General features: G+C 36.6%; 1 protein-coding gene across 33 annotated transcripts in view; it reads left to right on the top strand.

The window, feature by feature from the left end:
* The window catches only part of CAMK2D (calcium/calmodulin dependent protein kinase II delta), a 321,127-nt gene that overhangs the window by 234,686 nt on the left and 61,430 nt on the right, over nucleotides 1-25,011 (top strand). For all 33 annotated transcript variants that reach the window (XM_055086199.1, XM_028492203.2, XM_028492202.2 and 30 more), the window contains exons 5-8: nucleotides 2,560-2,625; nucleotides 5,948-6,020; nucleotides 15,839-15,941; nucleotides 22,280-22,363. In XM_055086199.1, coding sequence (XP_054942174.1) covers nucleotides 2,560-2,625; nucleotides 5,948-6,020; nucleotides 15,839-15,941; nucleotides 22,280-22,363 — 326 coding nt within the window. The remainder of the gene's footprint in view (nucleotides 1-2,559; nucleotides 2,626-5,947; nucleotides 6,021-15,838; nucleotides 15,942-22,279; nucleotides 22,364-25,011) is intronic.

The following is a 25,011-nucleotide window of genomic DNA, read 5'->3' as shown; positions in this document are numbered from 1 at the left end:
ATCGGCAGGCGGACGCGCAACCGCTGCGCCACCAGGGAAGCCCTACAATGGGCTTTTTAATCAATATTTGTTAAATACTTTAACAATCCAAAATTGTTTGTAATATATACAGATTTTCTTGGTACCTGTGGTCAGAAACAAAGATAAATATGAATATATATCATATCTACGTTGGTCACGTTCAAAGGAAGAAATCCCACAAAACTGTTATCATCGTTACAGAGACAGTAATAGATTTGTTGGAAGTTCTTTCTGTCTAATATTTAATTACTTTGTATCGTAATTTGTCTAGGGCACACTGTATGATTGTGTTAATATCATAGATTCTAATTGGGAGAAAAACTTAGCTGTGCCAGTAAATGAAATTACATGTACACATAACCATAGTTTTCATAACAAGCCCATATGAAGTTTTAAATAATCATTTTAGATGTCCATTTTATATGTAAAAGTAATAGAATTGAAAATAGTAACTTCAACATTAAAGGACTTACAAATATCCAGAATGCAATGGAGATGGGGGAAAGTTGGGTAAACTTTCAGACAAATTTACAGTTTTTAGTATCACAACTTTTCATTTAGGAGAGGAAAATACAGACAAGAGTAATAACTGGTGATCCCTGGAACATGTTATCATTTGATGATATTTCAGAACTTATTAAAGTAAAGAACAACAACAAAAAACTATCTTAGATTAATTTTATCTCACACTCTCCAATGTACATACAGCAAGTTTTATACCTTCACTCGCTGCTTGACCAAATGACTCATACCTTCTAAATCTCTAGAAAAATGGACAGTGTAATTATTGAAAAGGCTGTACTGTGTAGTGATTGAAAGTATGGGCTGTGGAGTGGATGGCCCGCCTATGCCACTCAAGGCTGTGTAAAATTGGGCAAGTTACCTAACTTCTCTGTACTTCCATTTTCTCATCAACAAACTGGGCTAGTGGTAAAACCGTCCTAAATTATGAGAATTTATCAGTTAATATAAAGCTTAGCACACTGTGTGTCACATGGTAAGCGCTCAACAAATGTTAGCTCTTATGAGATTAAACTCCAAAGCTGAAAGTTTCTTTTAAAATCAAGTCAGATCATAACAGAGGAAGGAATGACTGATAAATACATAAGAAAATGATTCATTTCACTAATACTCAAATTCATATTAACATGAGCTATCTTTTTTCCAATTAGATAGGCATTTTCGTTCATTGACAATAACCATTATTAGTAATGATGTGGGCCTGTCGGTATTTTCAAAATGTTGGAGGTACCACCATTTTGGAAGGTAATTTTCCTTGTCTTCCCAACAAAATTTTAAATGTGGTTACTCTTTGACCCAGTAATTTTACTTTTAAGAATTTATCTTCTAATAATACTCTCAAAGATGTGCATGCACGCACGCATAAACACTACTTATTTTAAATAGGGAAAAAAATGCTTCTGACATGAAACAGTGCCCATGATTTAATGTAAAATGAAAAACACAATTAGCCTAATTTTTGTATATTGCACAGTCGCACTTTAGTGAGAAAAGTGTTTCTTTGTGTGTGTTTGCAAAGGGAAAAGTCTAAATGTTAAAAGATACACAAGAAGTTGAAAGGCCAGGCGTAATGTTAAAATCGGTTTACTCCCAGGAGTGGAATTGAGATCAAGAGATAGGGGAGGACTTGGTACATTTCCATATTTTAAAATTTAAAAAGTCATTTTTTAAGCAGGGAGAAGAAAAGCCTAAGCCAGAGAATCACTGGTTAGGGAATTCGAGCCCCAAAGCAGTAATCTATTGGACCTGGAGAAGAAATGAATCCCAGAGATAGTTACATATCCTTAGAGAACCTCGAAGTCCACGGTCTGAATGAACTTCCTGGAGTAACCAAATCTAGTTGCTGAGTTGTGGGGAAGTCTTCACTTTATTAAAAAGGGCAGACAGATATGGCTCCTTCCTAGGTGGCAAGGGGTCACTGCTGCCTCCCAGGCACTGCCAAAACCTGAGTCTTAGTTTACCGGCAAAGACATGGAACATAAAGGAAATTGCTTTACAAGGAAAATCAAGCACTCAGCCCCAAAGTGGTCTGTATTTTGGAAGGCCACCTCTAGCCCATAAAGGCATGTTCATTGCAGTTTATAAAACGAGCCCCTCCGGAGAAATACAGCCTGCAGACTCACACTCTACACCCATGATATGTGTTATCCTCTCTTTTTGTTCAGAAAATGTTCCTACATGGTTCCACACACTTTGTCAGACCTCAGTTAATATTTAGAGAATTGAAGAGTTTCATAGAAACCCTTTTCTGTAAGATATGTCTGAGAATATTTATGGTATACAGAAAATGGTATCCTCGGCATCTAGTGATACAAAGGCAAACAGAAAAGATGGAAATGTTTAGATTAATATAAATTGACCCTTATGGAGTCTTATAATGTTTTAATATGCTTTATGTTTTGATAATAATTTTTAAAATAATCTGAAAACATATATTCTGTATGAACACTGGTGCAAATCTATTGATGCCTAGTTTTTTCTTCTTTTTTAATGTGAATATCTTGTTTGTCTTCACAGAGTTACTGGAGGCGAACTGTTTGAAGACATAGTGGCGAGAGAATATTACAGTGAAGCCGACGCCAGGTAAGTGACTTGCCCTGGGCAAGATACAAGACTCAGCACTCAGATGACACTTGTTCAGTATATCTCTCTATAAATATAGTTAATGCTTAAGATTACGAGACTTTCATAATACCATCTTGGACTTTTCTTGATGAGACCCTCTTAATTGATAGTTCTCTCTTAAGGATTTCCAAGATGATTCTTTGAAAAAAAAAAAAAAAAAAAAACTATGAATCTGGCCTAAACTTTAATTTTATCTAGTATCTATAGTTAGAATACATATTTTATTTCTTAAAAAAACCTAACTGGAACGACTTCTGATAAAGAAATATACTTTTTTATCAAAGTTATGAGCTCTCTAGATGCTAGGCTGCCCAGTATGGTAGCCACTAGTCACACGATTCTTTTTCTTTTTTTAATTTATTTTATTGAAGTATAGTTGATACTATGTTACAATGTTATATTTCTGCTGTACAGCAAAGTGATTCGGTTATACATATATGTATTCTTTTCTGTTATGGTTTATTACAGGATATTGAATATAGTTCCATGTGCTATATAGTAGGACCTTGTTGTTTATACACATGACTCTTAATTTCAATTTCAATTAATTAAAATTAAATAAAATAAAAAGTTCACTTCCTCAGTTGCACTAGCCCCATTTCAAGTGCTTAATTGCACGAGTGGCTAGTGGCAACCGACTGGACATAGCAGATATAAAGCATTTCCATCATCACAGAAGTTCCATGAACAGCCCATGTCTAATCAGAGGCCATAAAAAGAAACAGACTCCAAAAGGCCCAGTGGTCTCCTTCAGGCATTATGAGCTGTTTAACGCTTTGGAAATTCCATTAATGTCCTTGGAACTCTCACTTGAAAAATATTTATTCAGGTACTTCAGAGTATTCAAGAGGATTTCCCAATCCTGTTAATTGGCAAAATTTTTACAGAAGTTAAAAATGGCTAACATTTTGTCTAATTTGAGACTTCCTAGGCAATGTTTTTGGAGTGAAGTAACATTAATCTACTTGCTTAGACATTACTTAGACTGTATGGTGTTAATTTCCTTGGCATTTCTTACATATATTCTGCAGTTGGTACTCATTTTGAAAAATCTGGCCATGAGTGCTTGGCTCATTATTAGCAATATAAATGAGATGTTTTATATATATTCAGTTACTGATGGTCTCTGCCTGCTGGTTCTCTATCTAATGCTTTCAGAGCTTCCTAAGGCTGCTAATCCCGCTGTAGCCTGGCCCTCAGCAGACAGTCAGCTGATAGAAGGTTCCCCATCCCTCCAAAGTAGCACATGTATACACAGGCTCACTTCTAAATTTCTAATTAATCTTTTTGGTTTAATGTTACTGTTTATGACATTTTGTGAATCTTCTCTGCACATGACTACACTCTAATTTTTTAATGGAATTTTTCCTGCCAAAGTCAAATAGAAAGTTCCATGTCACTTATGCTTCTAATGAGTGAATCATCACTTGTTCAGTTTAAGCCAGATCCTCACATTAGGCCTCTGAAAAGGACTTCAGAATAGCCTTGGAAGTAGCTATTTGCCCACTTTCCAAGAGAGTAATCTTTTTAATCAAGGTAGTAAAAAAAAGTTAGGGAATTTCCTTTATTTTGCTTTTCAAAGTTATGTTAAACAAGTTGTTATTGTGTTTCAAAATATTGGTTGAAATTAATCTAGAGACCATTTTCACTATTGAGCAGCCCTGCAGATAACAGGATAGACCCTTGGTTGGTTGGATCATTTCATATGCGTGCTTATATTAAATTTTGGAATTTACTGTGGGATATATTTTAGGATAGGTCCCACACATAATCAAGGAGAAGAAACATTCTCTTCTCAACTACAAGCATAAAGAGCAAATAATTTGTAAAAATCTGTTTAGTACCAGTCCTCAAGAAGTTAAGAATTGAATTCATTCTCACTGGTAACATATGGTGAAATTTATTTAATATGAATTCTTGTTTACTTCTTTACTTTCTGTTATTCATTAAGCCCAATAACTTATACCAGTGGTTTGAGATGAGAGAGTGAAGTATTCCTAAAAAGTAGTATAAAGTGAACATTATTGTAGAAGGAAAAAGAGTCATATGATTTAACAGATAATTACCAACACTCCAATAAGCTGTATAGTCAAAAACAACCAATATGAAGCTGTTTTAGTGGTACACTTAATCGAGTTAGAGCTAGAAAATCAGAATCATGATCAATTTTGTGACATGTTGTAATAAATCAGATGGTGATTACTTTTTTTTAATTCAAGAATTTACTTTGGAGTAGTATTATTTTGTACATTAAATGATTGAAAATGTCCTCATTAAAGTATTTGCTTAATCCTTATGTGAATGAATGTAGAATGAATTAATGTCTGTATATACTTGCATTTGAATCGCATAGTGAACTTGTACAGAATTCATCAGTGTGATATGTTCTGCATTACTGTATGTCATATGACAGCTCATGGGACCTTATAGGTGCCCATCGATGACGTCTACCATAGAATTTAATTAGCAGTCTATTTGACATCAGTGAGCCTTTAATAAGAATAGCATAAATTGTGCATTTTAACGTAGTAATAAGCATAAGTTTTCCTTCACTGGGGTGTATGAAAATGTGTCTCACAACCACCAGTGCTCCAGGGGATTTTAAATTTTATTTATTTTTTGTAAGTTCTTAGCCCTTCCCCAGAGTATGAGTATACTGAAGAGGAGTTTGTTTTATGCCATGGGTTTACTTTAAATTCTCCCTGTTATTGGAGACGTGCGTTAGTTTTCCTATTAATATATTATACAAGCAGCACCATTTCTAAGTCAAAATGGTAAATGTCTCCCTCCATTTTTTTTGACCTTTGTTTCACCTGCCACTTCATCTGTGTTTACCCTCTTGTTTCAACACCTATGTTTAATTGTGACCTCAGATTTTAAACAGTTTAGATGTGTATGAGAAATACCCATAAATTTTATTTCACTGAAGAATTTTCCCAGAACATTGTGGGAATTATTTATAAAATTTTCTCCCTGAATATGGAAATATTGACTTCTGTATACAAATGATTTAATTTATGGAGTTGCAATGAAAAACACACACAGCTCAAATTGTTTTGTCTGAATATGTCACAAATTCTATGTTGGATGTCATTTTTGTTAGAACCAGAATTAGCTTTATTCAGCATTATTTAATTCCAGTGTAAAGCTAAAAAAAATGTGAAAAATATAATTTTTGTTTGTTGTTTGTTTCGTTCAAACTTTCATTTTATTTTGTATTCAATGTGATTATGTGCCTTTAAAATGTTCTCCCTTCCATTCTGCCCTTGTATCTTTACAGTCATTGTATACAGCAGATTCTAGAAAGTGTAAATCATTGTCACCTAAATGGCATAGTTCACAGGGACCTGAAGGTCAGTATATGGAGTCCATAAATCTGAATCAAAGGAAGTTTTTTTTGTTTTTTTTTTTTTCTGGGGAAAGGGCAGAGGGTGGGTATTTAAAATGGTTCCCTTGCCTTTCCCAACTTTTCCCTAAAATGACTAAATGATGAAATGATAATGCATGATGGCTCTTTCAGTTTGCTCATCTACAGGCTAAATATACATCATAGCGAAAAGGGAAGGACAGTATTGAGAACACAACCTGTTACGTTTCCAAGGAGTAAACCACCAGAGGCAGTTTGGGGGCAGGCTTTCCTGAGTTGACCAGTACTTGCCTGGAGATAAACTTGGCCTGTGATGTATGTCCGCCTGTAGATTTAAACACCACTTCTGTTCTGAGACCATGGGTTGCTGTAGCAGAACAACTGGTTACGCATTGCTCCATTTGAGTCTGATGAACCCTCAGGCAAGAGATAATAATTGCCAGCTAAATTAAAGCATGCGAAGTTAATGATTTATCAAAAATTCATTACATATCCTAATATAACCTTAATGGTGCCTTGACTGCTAATGTGACAGCTTTGGAATGATACTAGAAAAATGGGAGAGAAGAGAGAAACAGCTTTTTTTGTGGGGGGTGGAGGTGGAGCACAAAAGCTATAAAAATAATAGTTGTGTTCCAGTTCATTTCCTGTGAGGATTTATAACCAGGAAATGAGCTCCTGAATTAAATATGTTTAAGATGGATTTTTCTAGAACAAGTGGACCCACATTTTGGCTCACATCTGGCAAGATCCTGATTGTTCTGAGGTAGTAGTCACTCAACTTGAGCATGTTTACATTACTGAAGATGTTTAAATACAACCCCAGTTGTCTGCTAGTTTTGCACTTTAACCCAGTCTCTATGAGGCTATACAGACAGTGAGTGTAAGCTTGGAACTAACACACGCCCCCTGGTGTTTGCATGCAGTCATTGCATTCAGCAGATCCTGGAGGCTGTGCTACACTGCCATCAGATGGGCGTAGTCCATCGGGACCTGAAGGTGAGTAACGAATGCCCTTGGAGAAGACAAACCACCACACAATTCCTAATGACTGTTCAGCTGCAGTTATACCTGTAAAGGCAAAAATATGAGCAGTAAAGCTGTGTGGACTCATTCCGACACATTACAAAGACACTTTCCCTCGCCACGGTCATCTCTTCTCTAATGCACCCTTGAGACTTACATAAATCCCATTTCATCCAGAGAGGAACCATTGCCTAACATTAACAATAAATAGGTTATATTTCCTTCTTCCTAAGAATGGATGCAGCATTTAATGTGATTTTGAGTAGGACTGATGATCTCTTTCTTTCTAAACTTGTTCTGTGGACATAATAGTATGTTTGTTGATCAAACATGTGATTTTATAGTCATATTATATTTACCTAGTGTGTAAATGGTTATCAGAATTATAAAGTAAATAGAGATAAATGTATTAGGTAGATTTTTGGCCCAAGCGATTGGTGCTGAAGAATCCCATTCTGGGTGCTGAAGTCTCTTTCCCTTAACATTAGTCCCAGGAATTCTGAGGACATTGAGGCTCCCTGGGTTTTTATTTATTTATATTCCTAGGGGCCAAGATACTATTGCCTTTTAAAACAGATGGAAAAAGGGTAAAACAAATTTTATTATCAAATAGTATATTTGATACTAATACTTTTAAGACTTGACTCAGCTTCTGATAACCATTGAGGTTGAAAATTGTTTAGATCACTTAGAAATTAAATATTTCAGAGAAGACTGTCCTTTTATTAATTTTCTGACCTCTTCTCTCAGCATTCCAATTTTACTTACGAAATTTCAGAGAAATAGTGAAGGCCTAGAAACGTAAATGGAGAGAAACTCCTGGGTGGGGGAAATAGCAAATGTGAGAACTGTATAGTTGTGGTTTTTCATCTGAAACCTCAGCCTTTCCCAAAGACTGTAACTTTAATCAGAGATGGCAGTGAGCCTAGGATGTGGGTGGGGAAGAAAAATATATTTTCTGACATATGAGCTAAAGTCACTAATTAAAAACTCAGGCAGGTGATTTCCAGAGAGGCTACTACTAAAAGAAATAGCCTGCTGCATCACCCATCAGATTTTTTGCAAGGGAGAAAAGTGTTTTTGCTTTCCATTCTTACTCTGATTTTAGGAGAGGATAGAGATGAACTTCTGATAGAGCTTGTTATAATTTCTGTAATTGTCTTAGTTTCTGTCAAATTGCTGACTTGGATAAACTTCAGTTGAGTTAATTCTCATGCTTGTTTCAATAGGCCATGACATAAATATACTAAGAGAGGCCCAGACTTGTGCGTGAGAGACAACTTATGCACACCTTAAGTGTGCTCAGTCACTGGCTTTGATTTGTGTCTTTTATATCCACCATGCATAGTCTGATAAGTATACAACTTGCAATAGCATATTTACCAATATATTAAAATGAAAAAGATCAATTGCTGAAACCTATTATCAGGCTTTAATCAAAATATTGCCCTTACTACTATTGGGCCATATATTTTTGTTTCCCTGTCATGATTCATATGTTAATTCATGTACACGACAGGCACGCAGTTTAATTTGTCCATATCAGTGAGATAAAAACACAGGAAGTATTACATTTTTCATCATTATCACAGACACCTGTGAGCATAGGAGTACTGTACAGTTTGTTTATAAAGCCCTCCTAGGATAATAGCTATTTAACATATTGTGTTCCTTTACAGTACCTAATGTGGGACCTTATACCTAGTTAATACTTGCAGCATAGTCCTTTAATTTAGGAATGAATAAAGTTCAACCAAAAGCACATTTATAATATAAAGAACAGCACTGAATAAAACAGATTGTTGTGTATGTTAATTAACGTTGAATAAAATAGAGGATAAGCATATCCTCTTTGATACAGTGATAGCATACAGATCTCGGTTTGAATATTTGAATAACTGCCACACTTGGGGGCTTATTAGACAGTAGAATCCACCAGATAGAAACTTACCGAGACCTAGAGACAAGGCTAAGGCACAGCAGGCACAACAGAAACAACAACAGGAGACAGTTCAGGGTGGTGGGATGTTGGCATAACAGAAGCATGTCAGTCAGCACCAGGCAGTATCCATTGGATACATGGACCACAACCTTTGTCTAAGGTGCATTCAGTGTCAGGCCAATTGATGTAGATTCAAGCAGTATTAGGGAGATACAGCAGTGCTAACATAATTATAGGACTATAGTTCAGGGATATGACTCTAGGCTTTGAGAGGGTTTGAATCAAAGCAGAACCTTAATAATAAAAATGGCCATAGCTGTCATTTATCAAGCAGTTACTGTATACCCTGTACTGTATCATCATATTAATCTTCAGAACAACTTCATGAGGAAGGCACTATGACCATCCCCATGTTACCTAAGGGGAGATTTAACAACCAGGAGTGAAAGAACTTATTCAAGGTCACTCAGCTAGTAAGATAGGATTTGTGCCCAAGCAGTTGGGTTCTAGGGTCTGCAAGCTTCATCACTACCACTTCTCAATTCAGTTAGATAAATGAATTGAAAACCATTATAGAGATCAAAGAATAGTTCAAAACAATGATGGTAAAATAATCTTGCTAGCAATATTAAGAATTATTTGGGAAAATGGGTCTAAATTTAGTGAGTCAAGGGATTAAAATAATCCCCACCTATGGATTTTCATAGCTAAACAAAATTCGTATCATTAGGAATAAGAGAATAAGGCATATTTAAGATTTAATGTAGAGTAGGAGGGCAGCATAATTTGACAAAAGACTGGTATAAAAAGCAAAAATGTCCTATTTAGAAAATCAGTAAGGTGGCATTGTCCACAGCCTTTGGAAAATGAGGCATCGAGAAGAACGAAATGGATTTGCCACATTTAATTTTAGGCCACATCAAGACAATCACTTTGGAGTGCTTAAAAATAGATTGTTTATGAAGAGTGGTGTTGGATATTTTTGAACTCTGCTGATTAAAAACTCAAGTATCAAAAGAGAAGAACAAACATTAATCAAACATTTCTTGAGCACCTACCAAGGCCCTGTCTGGGCTGTGGGCATATATTACAGAGCAAAACAAAAACAGACCTTGTATGTATGGAACGTACAGGCTGGTGAATTAAAGATCACTTAAATATATGTGGAAAAATGTATCTGTGCTGTGCGTCCCAGAAAGAAGGAAGTACATCAGACAAGCACTGCATCCAAAAATATATTAGGTCGAAAAGAGGCTGCAGTAACAAGTGACAACTCTCGATGTCACAGGAAATAAAGGCATATCAAGTCAGATGTGTTGTCTCATTTAAGAACTGGGAGAATACAATTTCTGTGAATCAGTTGACAGAAGGAAGTAAGTCAAAGGAGACAGTTATATAGCTGTGCTTTTTCAAGTAAACATATTTCACACACAGTAGTAAGATTTCTTCAGTTCGGAGTGTATCAGAAATGGTTACTAAACTACTTCATGAACAGCTATCTGGATAGGAGGCTTCATACATACAACTGAATCTTTTAGCAACAAATCAGCACCAGTGAATTGCCTCAGTGGAAAATACTGTCTTTCTTAAAGCCTACCTCCTGAAGAATAATGTTTAATGGAAAAATCATTAGATGGGTAGATGGATATGAGAGTGATAGGTAGGTAGACAGATGGATAGTTGAATAGATATAGATATTTAAATGAAGATAATAATTCTGGAGATTTGGGGGGATTTTTAACACTTTCATAGAAATGTCAATAAAATCGAATGAATGTATGACCAGAAAAGAAAGGAATTCATTTTCTGGGAATCTGACAAGCATTCAGTAGATCCTTGTCACCATGGGTAGTAGATATATCAAGTAGTGAATTCTACATTTAGCATAATTATAAAATCACAATTATTCCCCTTCTCTCAGAACCATCTTTAAAAAAAAATGTTTAAAGAACACATCACTTGTACGTAATGTTTGTCTAGCTATATTAGAAACAAACTATATACATGTGACAAATTCCATAATTCATTTAGTCATTCTAGTATTTCTTTATGGAGTACTTGGTGTAGATCAGGCTGTGGAGAAACAGCTAATTGGGGAAGTCCCACTGGGGTTCTTTCAAGCTACTTGATAGTGTGTGCTGATAATGCAGAGGCAAATCAAGAAACAGGAATGGAATACTGAGTGATTCTTATGAACTTGCTCATATATGCACGATGACAGAAACAGTACTTCCTTATCACAAACTCACAGTGCATGCATCAGCTAGAAATTCCCCATGCTAAGTACATAAATTCCGGTGTCCATGCCATGTGAAAATAAAAACAAAAGTCACTTGTACCATGTGCACAAAAGGACCTCCACCGTGTGCATGAGCGAGCCTGATATTCAGGCTTTTCAATTCATGCAAAATTTCATTTAGTTGATTTCTAGGAGCTTTGTTCACACCTTCTTTGGCAAAGGAGAAGTGACTGAAAATGCACCAAAGCACTGACTGGTTAACTTCATGTTGAAATATTGAGACTTTCCAATAGAAGAAAGAAATTTTAAAGGACAATTTTACTTCTTAAAAGCTAATATCCAAGGGAATGTAAGCATCAAGTAATATAGGATAATAAAACTAATAACTTGCTGTTTTATAATATTCATTTAAAAAGTTTTGCTTTTTTAAAAAAGTAAAACACACATGATTTCACTACCCTTATAATTTCCAAATGTTTGAGTTTCATTGGTTAGATAGATATCACGAATGTGCACAGATAAATCTGTGATATCACTAATGTTGAAGATGTTAATGTGACTCATGTTAAGGATGATCATCACCTCTGCTGAATCAGTTTCTTAATAAAGATCACGCTAGTTTAGAAATCCTCATGATGTGTTTATGAGATTTTTGAGAAGCAAAATCAAAATTATGTCTTTTTCATAAGTTTCCCCTTGTTTTATTTGATTATGGGTAATAAATATTTTTGACTGCTTTAAATTCTTCTAAGAATATCTGCTGGATAGACTGCCTTTTGAGAATGAATGATTTTTATACCATCAGAGGAGCTTCCTCAGTAGCACGTCTTTTAAAAGGAAGGGATCAGGAAATCTGGCCTCAAGTCCTTGCTTCATCGTTTTGAACCTCTCTACCTCAAACTTGAGGGGTTTGAATTATTTTATCTCCCAAGTCTCTTCCAGTTCTGAAAGTGATTCCAGCAACTTGCCTCGGTACTTTGAGATACTTGGACAGTTTCAAGAAAATCCCAAATCGCAATGGAAGTAGTTGCCATTGTATCCATGTGGAAGTACAGAACAAAACTTGCAAACAGTTGCTGCTCATTACAGCTGATATGCTATAAATGGTTGTTGACACTAAGACCAGATGTCGTGGAAAATCCTGCATCATTAGGAAGCAATGGGGCGGGGAGGGAACCTGTGTGTGAGAATGTCAGTAGAATCTATTTAAAAACCAACCTAAACAGTGATGCATTGTAAGAATTTAGAGATAATCTCAATGTGTAAATATTAACATAATAGATTACACTTAATTTAGAAATACAGACATTTCTCAAGTCATGAGCATTCATTACAGATATTCAATGTTATGCACATTGAAATGGCCAGCTGCACTGCAGTATAATAGCTAATCACTAACGCACGTAATGTCCCTTACGAGCCCCTGTGATTAAATCCAGTGGGATTTTATATATACTGTTTTGAGATAAAATGTATATCTATAATGTTCATTTGTGAGATGAATAATTAGTTAATTAGCTTCAAGATTCGAAATTGCCCAAATCCACATAGTTAATCACGGTCAGGACCAGGAAATAAGTGCAGGCCTTCACCCTCTTTCTAGATCACTGTGCCGCCTGTTTCTCTCATAGTCTGTGCCCCATGTTCAACCATAGTTGTGTTGGAAGGCCTGAGTTTCTGATCTCACCTTTCTCATTTGTTTTAGAAAATCAAAATACTAGAATATTAGCAGTGAAGAATGTAAAGGTCATCCTTTCTAAAGAAGTAGCCACTGATTAGGTGAGAGATTCTACTGTTTCAGCTTTTGTGGACTATAACCACATATTATCTTGATTTCTGTGGACATTCATAATCTGAACTAACCTACTTGCCAGTGAACTTTTATAGTGCAGTATGTTTTCAAGTTGGCGGCTCTATGAATGGTAGTAGTTAAAGAAAATCAGAATAACTGTGTGGTGCCCTGGTTTAAATGCTGCTCTAGAAATTCTTGGTGATTAAGCCTTCCATATCCTTGCAGAACATGGTAACAAGATTATTCAAACAAATATATTCCAAAGAGTTGTATATAAATCAAATGTGTGTGATATTTTTAATGTTTCTTTATAAAGCAAATGATCCTTTAATAAAGTCAGTAATCATCCTAATTTTTCAGTTTGCATTCCATAATTCTATGTTTTAGGTTTGCATATCATGTTTAAGATATGCTTAAACATGAAGCCATTTCAGTGCTATTTATTTTTACATCTATACAGTAACCTTGAAATAGACATGCCTTTTCCTGTGCATAACTGCAGCTGAACAGTCTTCACGGGTATAAGGTGAAACACTGATCCAGATGGATTTATTATTTCCTGGATGACTCACAAGGCCCTACAGAGAGGTCTTCTAGGTCGTCTCTAGGTATGAATATTTGCCCCAGTCATTCAAGAGGCCATGCATGATAAAACTCTAAGGTGTTCCCTTCCTTCTGAATTGGCAGATACCTGGTGTTTAAGGGCATAATGCACACAGCACTGCCCAGAGCTTTTTGATTTATTGATAAGAATAAAAGCACATTAAATTGTTTGTTCACTGATGACACTGGCATTTGCTCACTTGAGATCTGAAAGACCTAAAACGATTGTGATTTCTAAAGTGATTGGAACTCTTTCCCTGAATGAGTCTGTGCTTGACAAATTAGGACAGATGTGTATTAGATCTCTCTGACATCTCAATGCTTTTGAATATGAAAGTTACAGAGAAATAAACTATCACTTACAGTTTAATGTGGTTTTTTCCAAGTTATTTATTCCGTAAATTAATAGCTGGAAATCACTTCTTAATTAAAGTAAAAGGTACATGAACGTAGTGGACCATAAACTTTAGTTGTGAAAATAAAATGTCAAATATTGATGTTATAGCATGGTTAGATACTATAGTATATTGATAGATGAACAAGAGTTCCAAATAATGTCAAATTTTACTAAAAGTTATTTTAGTATGAAGATCTTTCATATACTTGAGACCTCGTCATCCCAACATCGAAATTAAATTATCATGTATTTAGTGTTGAGGTAAAAACCCTATCAGCCCTAAAAAATTACAAAGTTTTCCTTACAATTACCAATTGTCATAACAGTGATGGATCTGATGGCAGTGAGCAGCAATAGCCCGAAGAAGTCTGGTACTTGATTAAAACTTACTTGCCTACACTCTAGTTCTTGTAGACTTAACCTGATTTCTTCTGAGTTCTGGTTATGAGTCCTTGCTAATTTGCATGGCTGGCTTAATTAATAAATTAAATATTGGTTTAGGCTGTGTTTACCCAAGGTCAAAACAACCAACAGAGCTGACTAATTCAGTAAGGAAAAAAAGTAGCCAATTTCATGAAAAAAAAATTGAAATTAGTTGTTTGTCAACATATAAACAAAACCAATTTGACTGACTGAATTTTTAGATTTTTCAGGCAGTCGTTTTGACACTTGCAGAGTCCATTGTTTCCCAACTCTTTTCAGTCTGAGACACACCGCTAAATTTGCTGGGTCTTATCCCAAGGTAAGAAGATGTTGAACCACTCTCCCAAATATACATACCAATCCAGACATACGTTCATCCACATAGCGAAGGATGATAGATTTACCGTACGTATTAATCAGCCTCCTTTTCCTGACCATCTTTTCCCTTCATTTCTTAAAACCCACAAAGGCAGTCCATGGAAATTCAAGACTTTGCCACGGTGCTTATTTTCCAAGTACCAATGTGTCTCGATGCCCTGGTTGGGAAACAGTGGTGTAGGCACAGCCTTATTCCAAGACTGAGTTATCAGTCCTTGAGTAACGATAAATACCGAAGAAAATAAAAAATGTGTCTTTCTTATAGTATTCTGAGATGTGAAAATAAATATATAAGTAATACTTTGAATCACACTTTGAAGACATATAAATTATGTTTTTAAAAACTGGCTTATGAAGAAAAAAATCCAACTATAACATTTGGCAAATAGTAGTAGACTCTTTCTGCCTTTAAGAATAAACAGATTCTTAAAGACAGCAATTTTAATACATAATTCAGGATAAAACTCCAAAATTTGTACAGAAATTGTTTGGAAACATTGAGGAATCAAAATCACTGCATTCGGTTCCAAAATCTTGAAGTCAACTAGGATTTAATTTGCACAGTTTCATTTGCCAAATGTCTGTAGATCGGTCCAACTCTTGTTATCATTTTGCCAAGTTTCCTTCTGCTGAAAATGTCTGTGCTCTGTTAGGCTTCTAAGCCAATGTCCGTGGCCAAGTCTGGACCTCAAGCAGCCCTTGGAAGCATGTGAGCAGGTCAAGACAGGTGCTCCCATTCATTTGATCGCTCCCCAAGTGTATTCTCTCTTCAGCCCAGTATCTCTCCCGTACACTTAGGCATCTGTCTGAAGCCTGCACACATGGTCATTTGTTATCATTTTCTAACCATATTTTCCCTGGGATTTAGGAATGACAGTCTCCGAGAGAGAGGACAGTGCATGCCTTTTTTTTTTTTTTTTTCCTACCCTTATAAAATGTTAGTTTTGAATAGTCACTTAAAATAGGTTCTCACTTCAGTCTCTCTTTTTTCTTTCTAAATAAAGCCTGAGAATTTGCTTTTAGCTAGCAAATCCAAGGGAGCAGCTGTGAAACTGGCAGACTTTGGCTTAGCCATAGAAGTTCAAGGAGACCAGCAGGCGTGGTTTGGTGAGTAGGATCTCTCTACCTCATGCTGCTTGTACTATTCTGGCTCCAGTCACATCCCACTTCCTAACCAAAATAGAATGGAAATGTTCATTCTGACAACTTGACTAATTTTAAGATATTGGACCTTTATATGTACCTGATTTTACTGACATTAAAGGATATATAACCTAAAAATAATTTAAGGGACTAGAAGAGCAATAACACATAGACTTTTTTCTTAAAGGATGGATAAAAAAATGGATTCTGTTCTAAGAATTAATAGGAGGATTGCAGTAGTCAAAGAGTATTTGAGAGAACATTGATTATTCACATACAGCCTCACGTGATGCTAAAAACGCCTATGTAAACAGTAGGTACTCAGGAAATACTTGCAGAATATTTTACATATTTTGTGATTAGCAAATTTAAGTTTTAAAAATATTATAAAGTGTATATATAGAGATTTATATAATATATGTTATATATCTATATATGTGTGTGTGTTTCGTCTCATCTTCTATTTCTCCAAAGTGCCAGTTTCCTCTCTACAATTTTGATAATTTCAAAATTTCTATATGATGAAATTTCCATTTCCTTGCAATTAAGGAAGAAATTAACTCTAAACAAATTTAAGTTATAGTATTTCTAACCAGGCGTATGGCTTGTTTTGATATTCAGCCAAAATAAATGACTTTAGCCACTGATTTTATGCTTCTCTTTCTGCCATTTCCCAGTATTAACCCATTTTTCACGTAGTGTCCTAAAATATAACCTCTGAGAGCCTCAGTCTTACTTCTTTTCTGACTTTCAATGTATTGAGATTAAATTTTTTAAATGCCCTTCACTTTGAATTGCTTTTCCTCTAAACAACAACAACAAATACAAAGAGAGCTCAATAAGTGCTTTACTTCTTTTGTTTTCTGTGCAAATACTTCACTGTATCCCTAAACATACACATGTACTAAAATGTACACAGAGCTCCCAGGATTCACCGTGTCTGTCTGATCTGCCCCAGCTAGTTAATGGGAGTGGCTGGTGAGGCACCCTTGCCTGTCTTCTCTGAAGGCAGCCTAATTCAGGACCTCATTTTCTGCTGCCTGTCCTGATTCAGTAGTACCTGACCATTATCCTTGTCTGTGATACTTCTCAAGTTTAATACTGCCTTTTACATTAAGGCTCTCCTTACCTTCCAGGTGAGTTTAATACCTCCAAATTTGGCATTTGGTGTGTCTTCCCGCCCCCCCCGCCCCCAGCCTAACCACTCTGTGGCATGTGGGATCTTCCCGGACCGGGGCACGAACACGTGTCCCCTGCATCGGCAGGCGGACTCTCAACCGCTGCGCCACCAGGGAAGCCCGGTGTGTCATATTTTGACATATAAATAAGCTTGTTCCTTTTAACTGCAAACTGAAAGAAGGTAGGACCTAGAATTAGTTCTGTAAATTTGAGATTCAGAAACATCTTTTTATCATAGGAGAGAGTATGGTTGACACAGATAAAGAATATACAATAACAGGAGTTGGGGTCCAACAGGAAGTAGTGGGGCTATCACAGAAATGGGCAGAGCAGATCACTGGAGATACATAAATTAAGAGGTCCTGCCCCTTGAGATGCTCATACTTCTATATCAATAAGTATTTAGCATGCAGTGTCAGGGCACCTGTATCCGAAGCATGCGTGAGGTGCTCTGGAGCACAAGAGAAGAATTATGAAATTCTGCCTCTGGGGAAAGTTTCAGTGATGGGGGTATGGCTTCTGCCTTCCTAGTGGCTGAATGAATGGGAGTTTTATTCACTGGTATGCGTGGAGATAAAGGCATTCCACACAGAGGGATCAGTACATGCACAATCTCAGAGGCATAAAACAATTTTTTTCTATTTCAGGAATAACAATAAGTTTGTTATAGCTAAAATATACTGAGATGAGTGGTAGTTGATGAATTAGGAAAGGATTTTATGTCCTTTTGAAGGATTTGGCATTTATCTTAGAAGTGTCAGGGATCTGGTAAAAAATTTTAAGCAGAGAAGGACATAATTGGGTTTATGTTAAGTAATGTTGATTTTGGTAGCAAGGTGGAGGATGGCTTTAAGGATAGCCTGCAGGCAAAGAAGCAGTTAGGCTAATGCAGTAGTTCAAATTATGCATGAAGACAGCTTGAACTAAGGAGTATATAGGAGAAAGCAAGTTACAGGTAACATGCAGAAAGGACAGGAACCCTGAACTCTAAAGGGAATCTGTTTAGAAGAAATCAGAGTCCCGGAAATTGGGCTCAAAGACAGGACTCTAGTCCTTTCTAGAGCAAAGCAGGACCCTTCTTCACGAGATACCAAAAGAGGGACTTAGGCTCAGGGATGTAATTGCCAGAACTGTGTACAAGATGATGATTGGATATCAGGAATAAGCCAGAAGCCTTATTAACCAGAACCAAGGCTCCAGTTTAACATCGACAACTTGGATGATGCTTACAAGAGTATTGGAGTTGAGCTCCTGAAATCTCTCTTGCTTGGGGCTCTATTTTTTTATCTCTTCTGCTAGATCAAAAGCTGTTTGAGAGACTGTGTGTAGTGAAAAGTTTCTGCTTTTTGAATGAAAATACTTCTGCTGATATCCTGGCTCTGATTCTTAATAGCTTCATGCCACTGGGCAAGTCACTTTAACTCTGTGAGGTCAGTATCCTTTTTGTAGATGGAGATAATAAACAGTCCTTTATGGGGCTGTTATGAGACTAAGTGAAGTAGAGCATTGGAAAATGCCTGGGCTATGAAAGCTGTTCAGTAAGTTTTCAAAACCATCTTGGAATGAAACACATGTCACAGTACTTGGCCTACACAGTGAAAGTTGTTGAGTGAATGACTAAATATCAGGCTAGTGAAAGCAATAACATCCATATAAAAGTATACAAATTTTCAAATTGTGATAATTCATTTTTCATAGCAGGCTGGTCCTAGAGAAGCAACGACAGATGGGGAATAAAATTCCCATTTTCTTTTTAGTATGGTGATATCAGTTAAGTTCTTGCTAAGGTAGCTATTAGGGTAATGACTTTTAAGAGGTGCATTATAAGTTCTAAGAAAATTCAGCATTTCAAAAGTATAGAAACACATAGTTTCTAAGCTTAAGAGAATACTTCTTTTTTATTTTTTTCTTTAGCTTTTTTTAAGCTTTTTTTTTAAAGAATAGTTTTTTCTACAAGTTCAAGTGAATCCTCATGGTTACCTAAGTGAAGGAAAAGTGGGCATATGATGTACTACATTTCTTTTGGGGGTATTGTGTGATATATTTTAGGTTTTAGGAGTAAAGGCTTATTTTAGTATGAATGACTTGTTTTGATATTTATTCAGTATCGTCTGCCGTAGTCTCACGTGCTTGATTAATTTTATCTTTTAAAATATAAGTGTTGAGTGGGGAACCTTTTTATTTTAATAAGAAAAGAGCAGAACTCTTTCTTCATTATGTATAATGCCAGAGTTTCAGGCTTTTACATAATTTTATTTCAATAAATGTGAGAGGTTTATTACAAATAAGAAAAATAAAACTATACCAGCCATTATAGAAGCTGTCTATTGTGTTTGATTATTTTTTTCTCATTTTCAAGTTCCAGTGTTTGTTTTTCCCATGTTACTTCTTCTGTCTTTCTAGCCCTGATCTATTTGAATACTAGCCAAAAAGGCTACAAGTAACACCCTATAACATACTTGTTAGGAAGGCTAGAAATTTACCAAAGAGAACAGCCTGTTTCTCCTGCGGGACTGGGAATGCTCTTTTCAATACATTTCTGTTTTTTTGTTGCTGCTAGGTAAAAAGGATAACTACCATGATCTTACTTCATGGAAGAATTATTTTGCTTGGTTGCTATTATGTCTCTTTTATTTAAAGTTAAGGGTTTTTTTAATGGCAGTATGTTGCAATGGATACATTTCCAACTGTAAGTAATTCTGTTTTCTCTTTGTTTGATCTGTTCTGATATTCCTATTGGTTTTTCAGAGTGAGAAACATATGCTGTCTATAAAGAAGGCAAGCTCTCATTAAATTTCCTGTTGATAGCATATATCATCATAAACTAGATTCTTAGGAGTTTAATCTGCTGCTAAAGAAGACCTAATTTATCTTACCCTCAGTATTTCTGTATTCATGAGAACACATTGTAGCGTAAGTGCACTGTTTGAATGTTCGTGCATTTAGATGTAGGCTTCACTATTCTTAGGGGTAAGGACCCCACTGACTGCTCAAATGATAGTTGTACTCTTAGCGTTTGTAGTCTCCAGAAGAGGTTTGTAATAATTTACATTTAAGATTGTTGTTGCATTTCTTACATAGTGATTTATTTCCCTATCTTTTCTACCTAGATGCAATATCATTAACATTTCCTGCTCCAGGCCAGGTATTCTACTGAGTTATTTAAGACATATATTAAAGTTTACCAACTCTAGCTAGGAGGGTACAGATTGCATATAAAAGGGTAGTCAAAATTCAGAGTAAGAAAGAACCACTGAGAACTCTAGTTAGCTAAAGAGATCTCTAACATGGAAATAATTTAGAGCCACCTTCTGTTAGAGTAAAGGTAGAAGAAGAAACTGAAGGTCCAAGGAACAGAAAAAGTATCATCAGGGTGAGCATGAGAAGTTTATCTTCAAGAGACCTTAAAGAGATTTTTAGGTTAAGTGCTCAGAAGTAGAAAGAAGTCATATTGGGTGAATGAAGGGGAGAACCAGATGGTAAAGGAACTTAAAGTGCCAGCTGGGACCTCGGTCTTTAATCTGGTCTTTGGCATTGGTGTCCCATTGGGTTCCATGTGTGTCTCAATTTGGGAGGAGTCAGAGAGGGATGGTTGGAATGAGAGAGCAGGTATATGGCAGTGAGAAGCACTGGGTAGCTCTTGAAAACTATTGTGCCTACCCTGCCTTAGAAGAGCGGACTCCACGTCTCTCCTTCAGGTACTCCTTGAACTTCACTCAGGGGAACCACCACTGCTGCTCAGTAGTTCTTTCTACTTCACTACTACTGAGCAAACGTTTCTATCAAGTGAAGTTTGAGGTAGAGGTGGATCCACTGTGGTCCGTGTAGAGCTTAAACTACAACCTACAGGTCTTTTCTTGAAGTCTCTTCTCCTTGTCTACCCCGCCCTCCTCTAAACCGAACAAGGAAAGGAAAAGAAAAGTAATGAAAATGGGGAAAAAAGTGATATCCAAAATCCTTTGCCTCATTTTCTAATGTAATTTTGTTCAAAGGAGTAACCAGCTGTTATACATCTGCTTGTTTTTAAGTACAAATCTGTCATGGAGATGGGGGAAAAGCTCCTTTCTTGGACACTTTTCGTCCCAGTAAATATATAAGGTGCTTCACCAGAGATTTGTAGTCAGAGGAATTCCTGATTACATATCATTTTAAAGAACAGTTTCGAGTTTTCCTGTGCCTTTAAAGAAAACTTCCAAATAGGAATAGTTATTTTTGGTATTTTTAAAAGTACATATTTTTATTTGAAAACCATTATTTTCGGAAATAAGAAATATTTTACTCTAAATTCTAGCTGTAAATTGTCATTTAAGTGTACCTTATTGGACATACTGATTTATACGACAGGAAACTTTCTTTGGCCATCTAGTTTCTCATACCGCATCCCTTAAGTTAAAAGTCTAGCTGATACTTGTCCAACAGTGATTCATCTGAATATTCCGGAGTCTTCTCTTTAGTTGCCAGTTATAAGTACACACTGATTATTTATTAGTACAGAGTGAGCTCTTTGATGTATTTTGGACTCATTCCTTCTCCTAGTGAGTTCTTCAGTTACTCTCAGTGCCATCCCCCACCCTGTACAGACCACCTCACTTCCAAAAATATTTACTGAAAATTTGCTTTAAGTTTGTCCCCCGGATCCACATTTTGGGTCCGTCTCTTTTATAGGTGAGTACCTCTCATAATAAAGTTACGTAGGTACCATGAGAAGTATCATCTTTGGCAAGGTTGTAACCCTATCTTCAGTTTTCTCCTAATTTCTTTCCAGGTGTAGGGGAGGATGTCCTGATTCTTTTCACAGGTTTAGTTTTAACTCACACATAAACAAGAATCAGAACTGCTGACCAAATGGCCTGAAGTACACACACTGTGCAGCACAATAGATTGGCTTTCATATCTGCAGAAAGATGTGTTTTTTCTAATAAGCTACAAAGCAGGGCAGGTTAGTGTTGATACTGCTATGGAGAGAAACTCATCCAACATTCTTTTCGTTCTCTGAGAGCCTTGTTTTATCTTGACAAACAGATCAACAGATAAAGAAGCCCAAAGAAGTTTCTTCCTTAGTTTGCCATTTCATATTGGCTTTGTCAAGTTGGTTTTAATTCATTAACATCTGTTTTCCCTAGGTTTTGCTGGCACACCTGGATATCTTTCTCCAGAAGTTTTACGCAAAGATCCTTATGGAAAGCCAGTGGATATGTGGGCGTGTGGTAAGGAATCATTTTCATGCCGATTTTGCAGTACACCAGTATTGTTATAATTAAAAATAGTATCTGTTAAATTTGAGGTTGCTGCTCTCTAGCAATCAGTTTAGAGTTATCGTTCTCCAACTTTAGTCTACAACGCAGTCACGTGGAGAGCCGCTTAAAAGCAGGTTGCTGTTTCTCATTCAGGAGGTCTGGGGCAGGAGCATTTGCATTTTTAACAAGTTCCCAGGTGACGATAAAGCTCATGGTCCGGGAGGCACTTTGAGATTAGGGCCGTAGAGAATCCCCCTCAGAGGTCATGGGGTTTATACTCCCATCCTGTCACCTCCACCAGGAAGCCCTTAGCACAGATGTCATGTCTGTACCACAAGATGCTCAACAGGGATTAAGAGGGAAAGAGTGGATCTTGGAATGTAATTGACTGTTCTGTGGGGACTGAGCTCCGAGTTAGGCCTTTAACAACCAGCTCTAATCAGAAAGTAGCCTGTGCACGCTCAAAGGTATAGAATGGGGAGGCTTTCCACCACAGTTTTTATCACAGAATTTCTGCATGTCAACATATACTCCAAATAGGTGAGAGACTGAAATAAAAGGGATACTTCAGGATGTTCTGAAAATATTGCTGCTGGAGTTATTGGCAGGAGCTAACCCTCTAGGTTCCTGACACTACATCATTAGCACAAGAACTTGGTGCTTGATCTCAAACTGTGTGCATCTTGGGCTCCTAGAGTTACCTCCATGCCTAGGAAGGCAGATGTGAGAAGAGCACAGTGTTTGGAGTCACAATGCCTGGGTTCAAGTCTTTGCTTTGCACCTGCTAACCCCATCTCCTTAATATCTCTGAGTTGGCTTCTTTACCTATAAAATAGAAATATTTTACCCTCATAGAATTATATGAGGGTCAAATAGGGTGTGCATTAAATGAAGACGTTTTAGAGTTTGTAAAGCAATTTAAAATGGAAACAGCTATTATTATTCTAAAAAGTTGGAATTGTAGCCTAATTAAAGGGTAGGGTCTTAGGTGTGCCCCAAGCTCTGTCTTCCTCCTGCCTCCCTGAGAATATTTCCTCAGCAGGAACTCTAAAATCCTTTGGGTTAGAGCATTGCCACAAAATGTTATTGTTCAGATGTAAAGGTTAATGGCAGATAACTCAAATATTTCCCTTGCAATAAATCAGCCCCATCATGGATCTGTTTCTGCTGATGAATTTTCAGAGGAGCGGAGTACCCTGAGAGACAGGCAGACGCAGATAGGTCTTATGGAGGATGTGTTAGGGGGTGGGGCGTTGGGTGCAGCTAGAGTGCGGCCCTCGGACCAGGCACTGGAGAGAGGCTGTGGTGTAGACGGGTCAGAACCAGGGCAAGTCTCAGTACCCTAGCTTCCACTTATAAAAATGGAGATAATAATAGCACTTGCCTCCTAGAACTTCTGAGAGGATTTTTTAAAATAAGTAAGTGTGAGTTATTATTACTATTATTATTAGAAAGTGTTTCTTTATAAATGAAGTTTCTAGATAACTGATCTGTAGCCTTATAAGAGAGGGACTGAACACATTTAAATCGATGACTCAGCATTGTAGTTCTGATCATCAGCTGAATATTATGATGCCCTCACCTGAACACTAAATTCCCTCTCTGCTTTCCTTGTTCACTTTTAAATTTTTTTCTTGCACGCCTTTTACGTTGCAAAAGATGTTATTATGGACCACCTTCACAGCTCCTGAATCGTATCTCATTCATTTAAATAACTTAAATAAATCATTTATTTGGTTCTTGCATTGAAAACACTTTTTACAGTGTATCAATGTTACTGGCCTTGAAGAATATCAGATCATTTAAAAAGAAAACACAAAAACCCTGATATTTTGTACTAGAGATTCTTTCCTAGTTGTGGAGCAGAATCAGTGCTGAAACTTATATACATAGAACTGTCCAGCCCCTACGCGGGCTCTGCTTTAGCGGCTCTGAGCTCAGTGTGGGCAGCTGCATTTTTAACAACTATGACATATCATCAGGGTTTAGACTCACTAAACACACTGTGCTCAATTTTAATATTACTTTGGTAAATTTGGGTACACTTGTTTTTGGATTTTCTGTGTGAGTGCATTTCCACAATACAGTTTGTGTAGCTAACCTTTTAAAATAATGGCATATCTTGTCGTAATGGGATTTCACTTCTGTGAAATGTGAGGTAACTTCTAGGGTTGAAACTCTCTAACTTACTTGGCTGGAAGAGGGAAAAAAGATAGATGAAGAGTTGTTTCCCCCCCCTTGTAGTCTGAGCTATATCACATTCTTGAAAAATGTAAATAAATATTAGATAGATACTGCATGTACACATACAAACATAAGTGCTCCCGTGTGCGTATACACACACACACCTCATGAATGCCTCTAGAAACTTAGAGCCACAGGGCATCTCACAGATTGCAACCCGTTTTGCCATAAAGCAGAGCCACCTTCCATTTTCCTCAATCCTATCCTTACCTTTTCTTTTTTTCTTTTAACATCTTTATTGGAGTATAATTGCTTTATTATGTTGTGTTAATTTCTGCTGTATAACAAAGTGAATCAGCTATACGTAGACATATATCCCCATATCCCCTCCCTCTGGCGTCTCCCTCCCACCCCCCCTATCCCACCCCTCTAGG

This window comes from Physeter macrocephalus, chromosome 7, assembly GCF_002837175.3.
Source record: "Physeter macrocephalus isolate SW-GA chromosome 7, ASM283717v5, whole genome shotgun sequence".
Classification (NCBI taxonomy): Eukaryota; Metazoa; Chordata; class Mammalia; order Artiodactyla; family Physeteridae; genus Physeter; species Physeter macrocephalus.
This window is presented reverse-complemented; position numbering and strand designations above follow the sequence as displayed.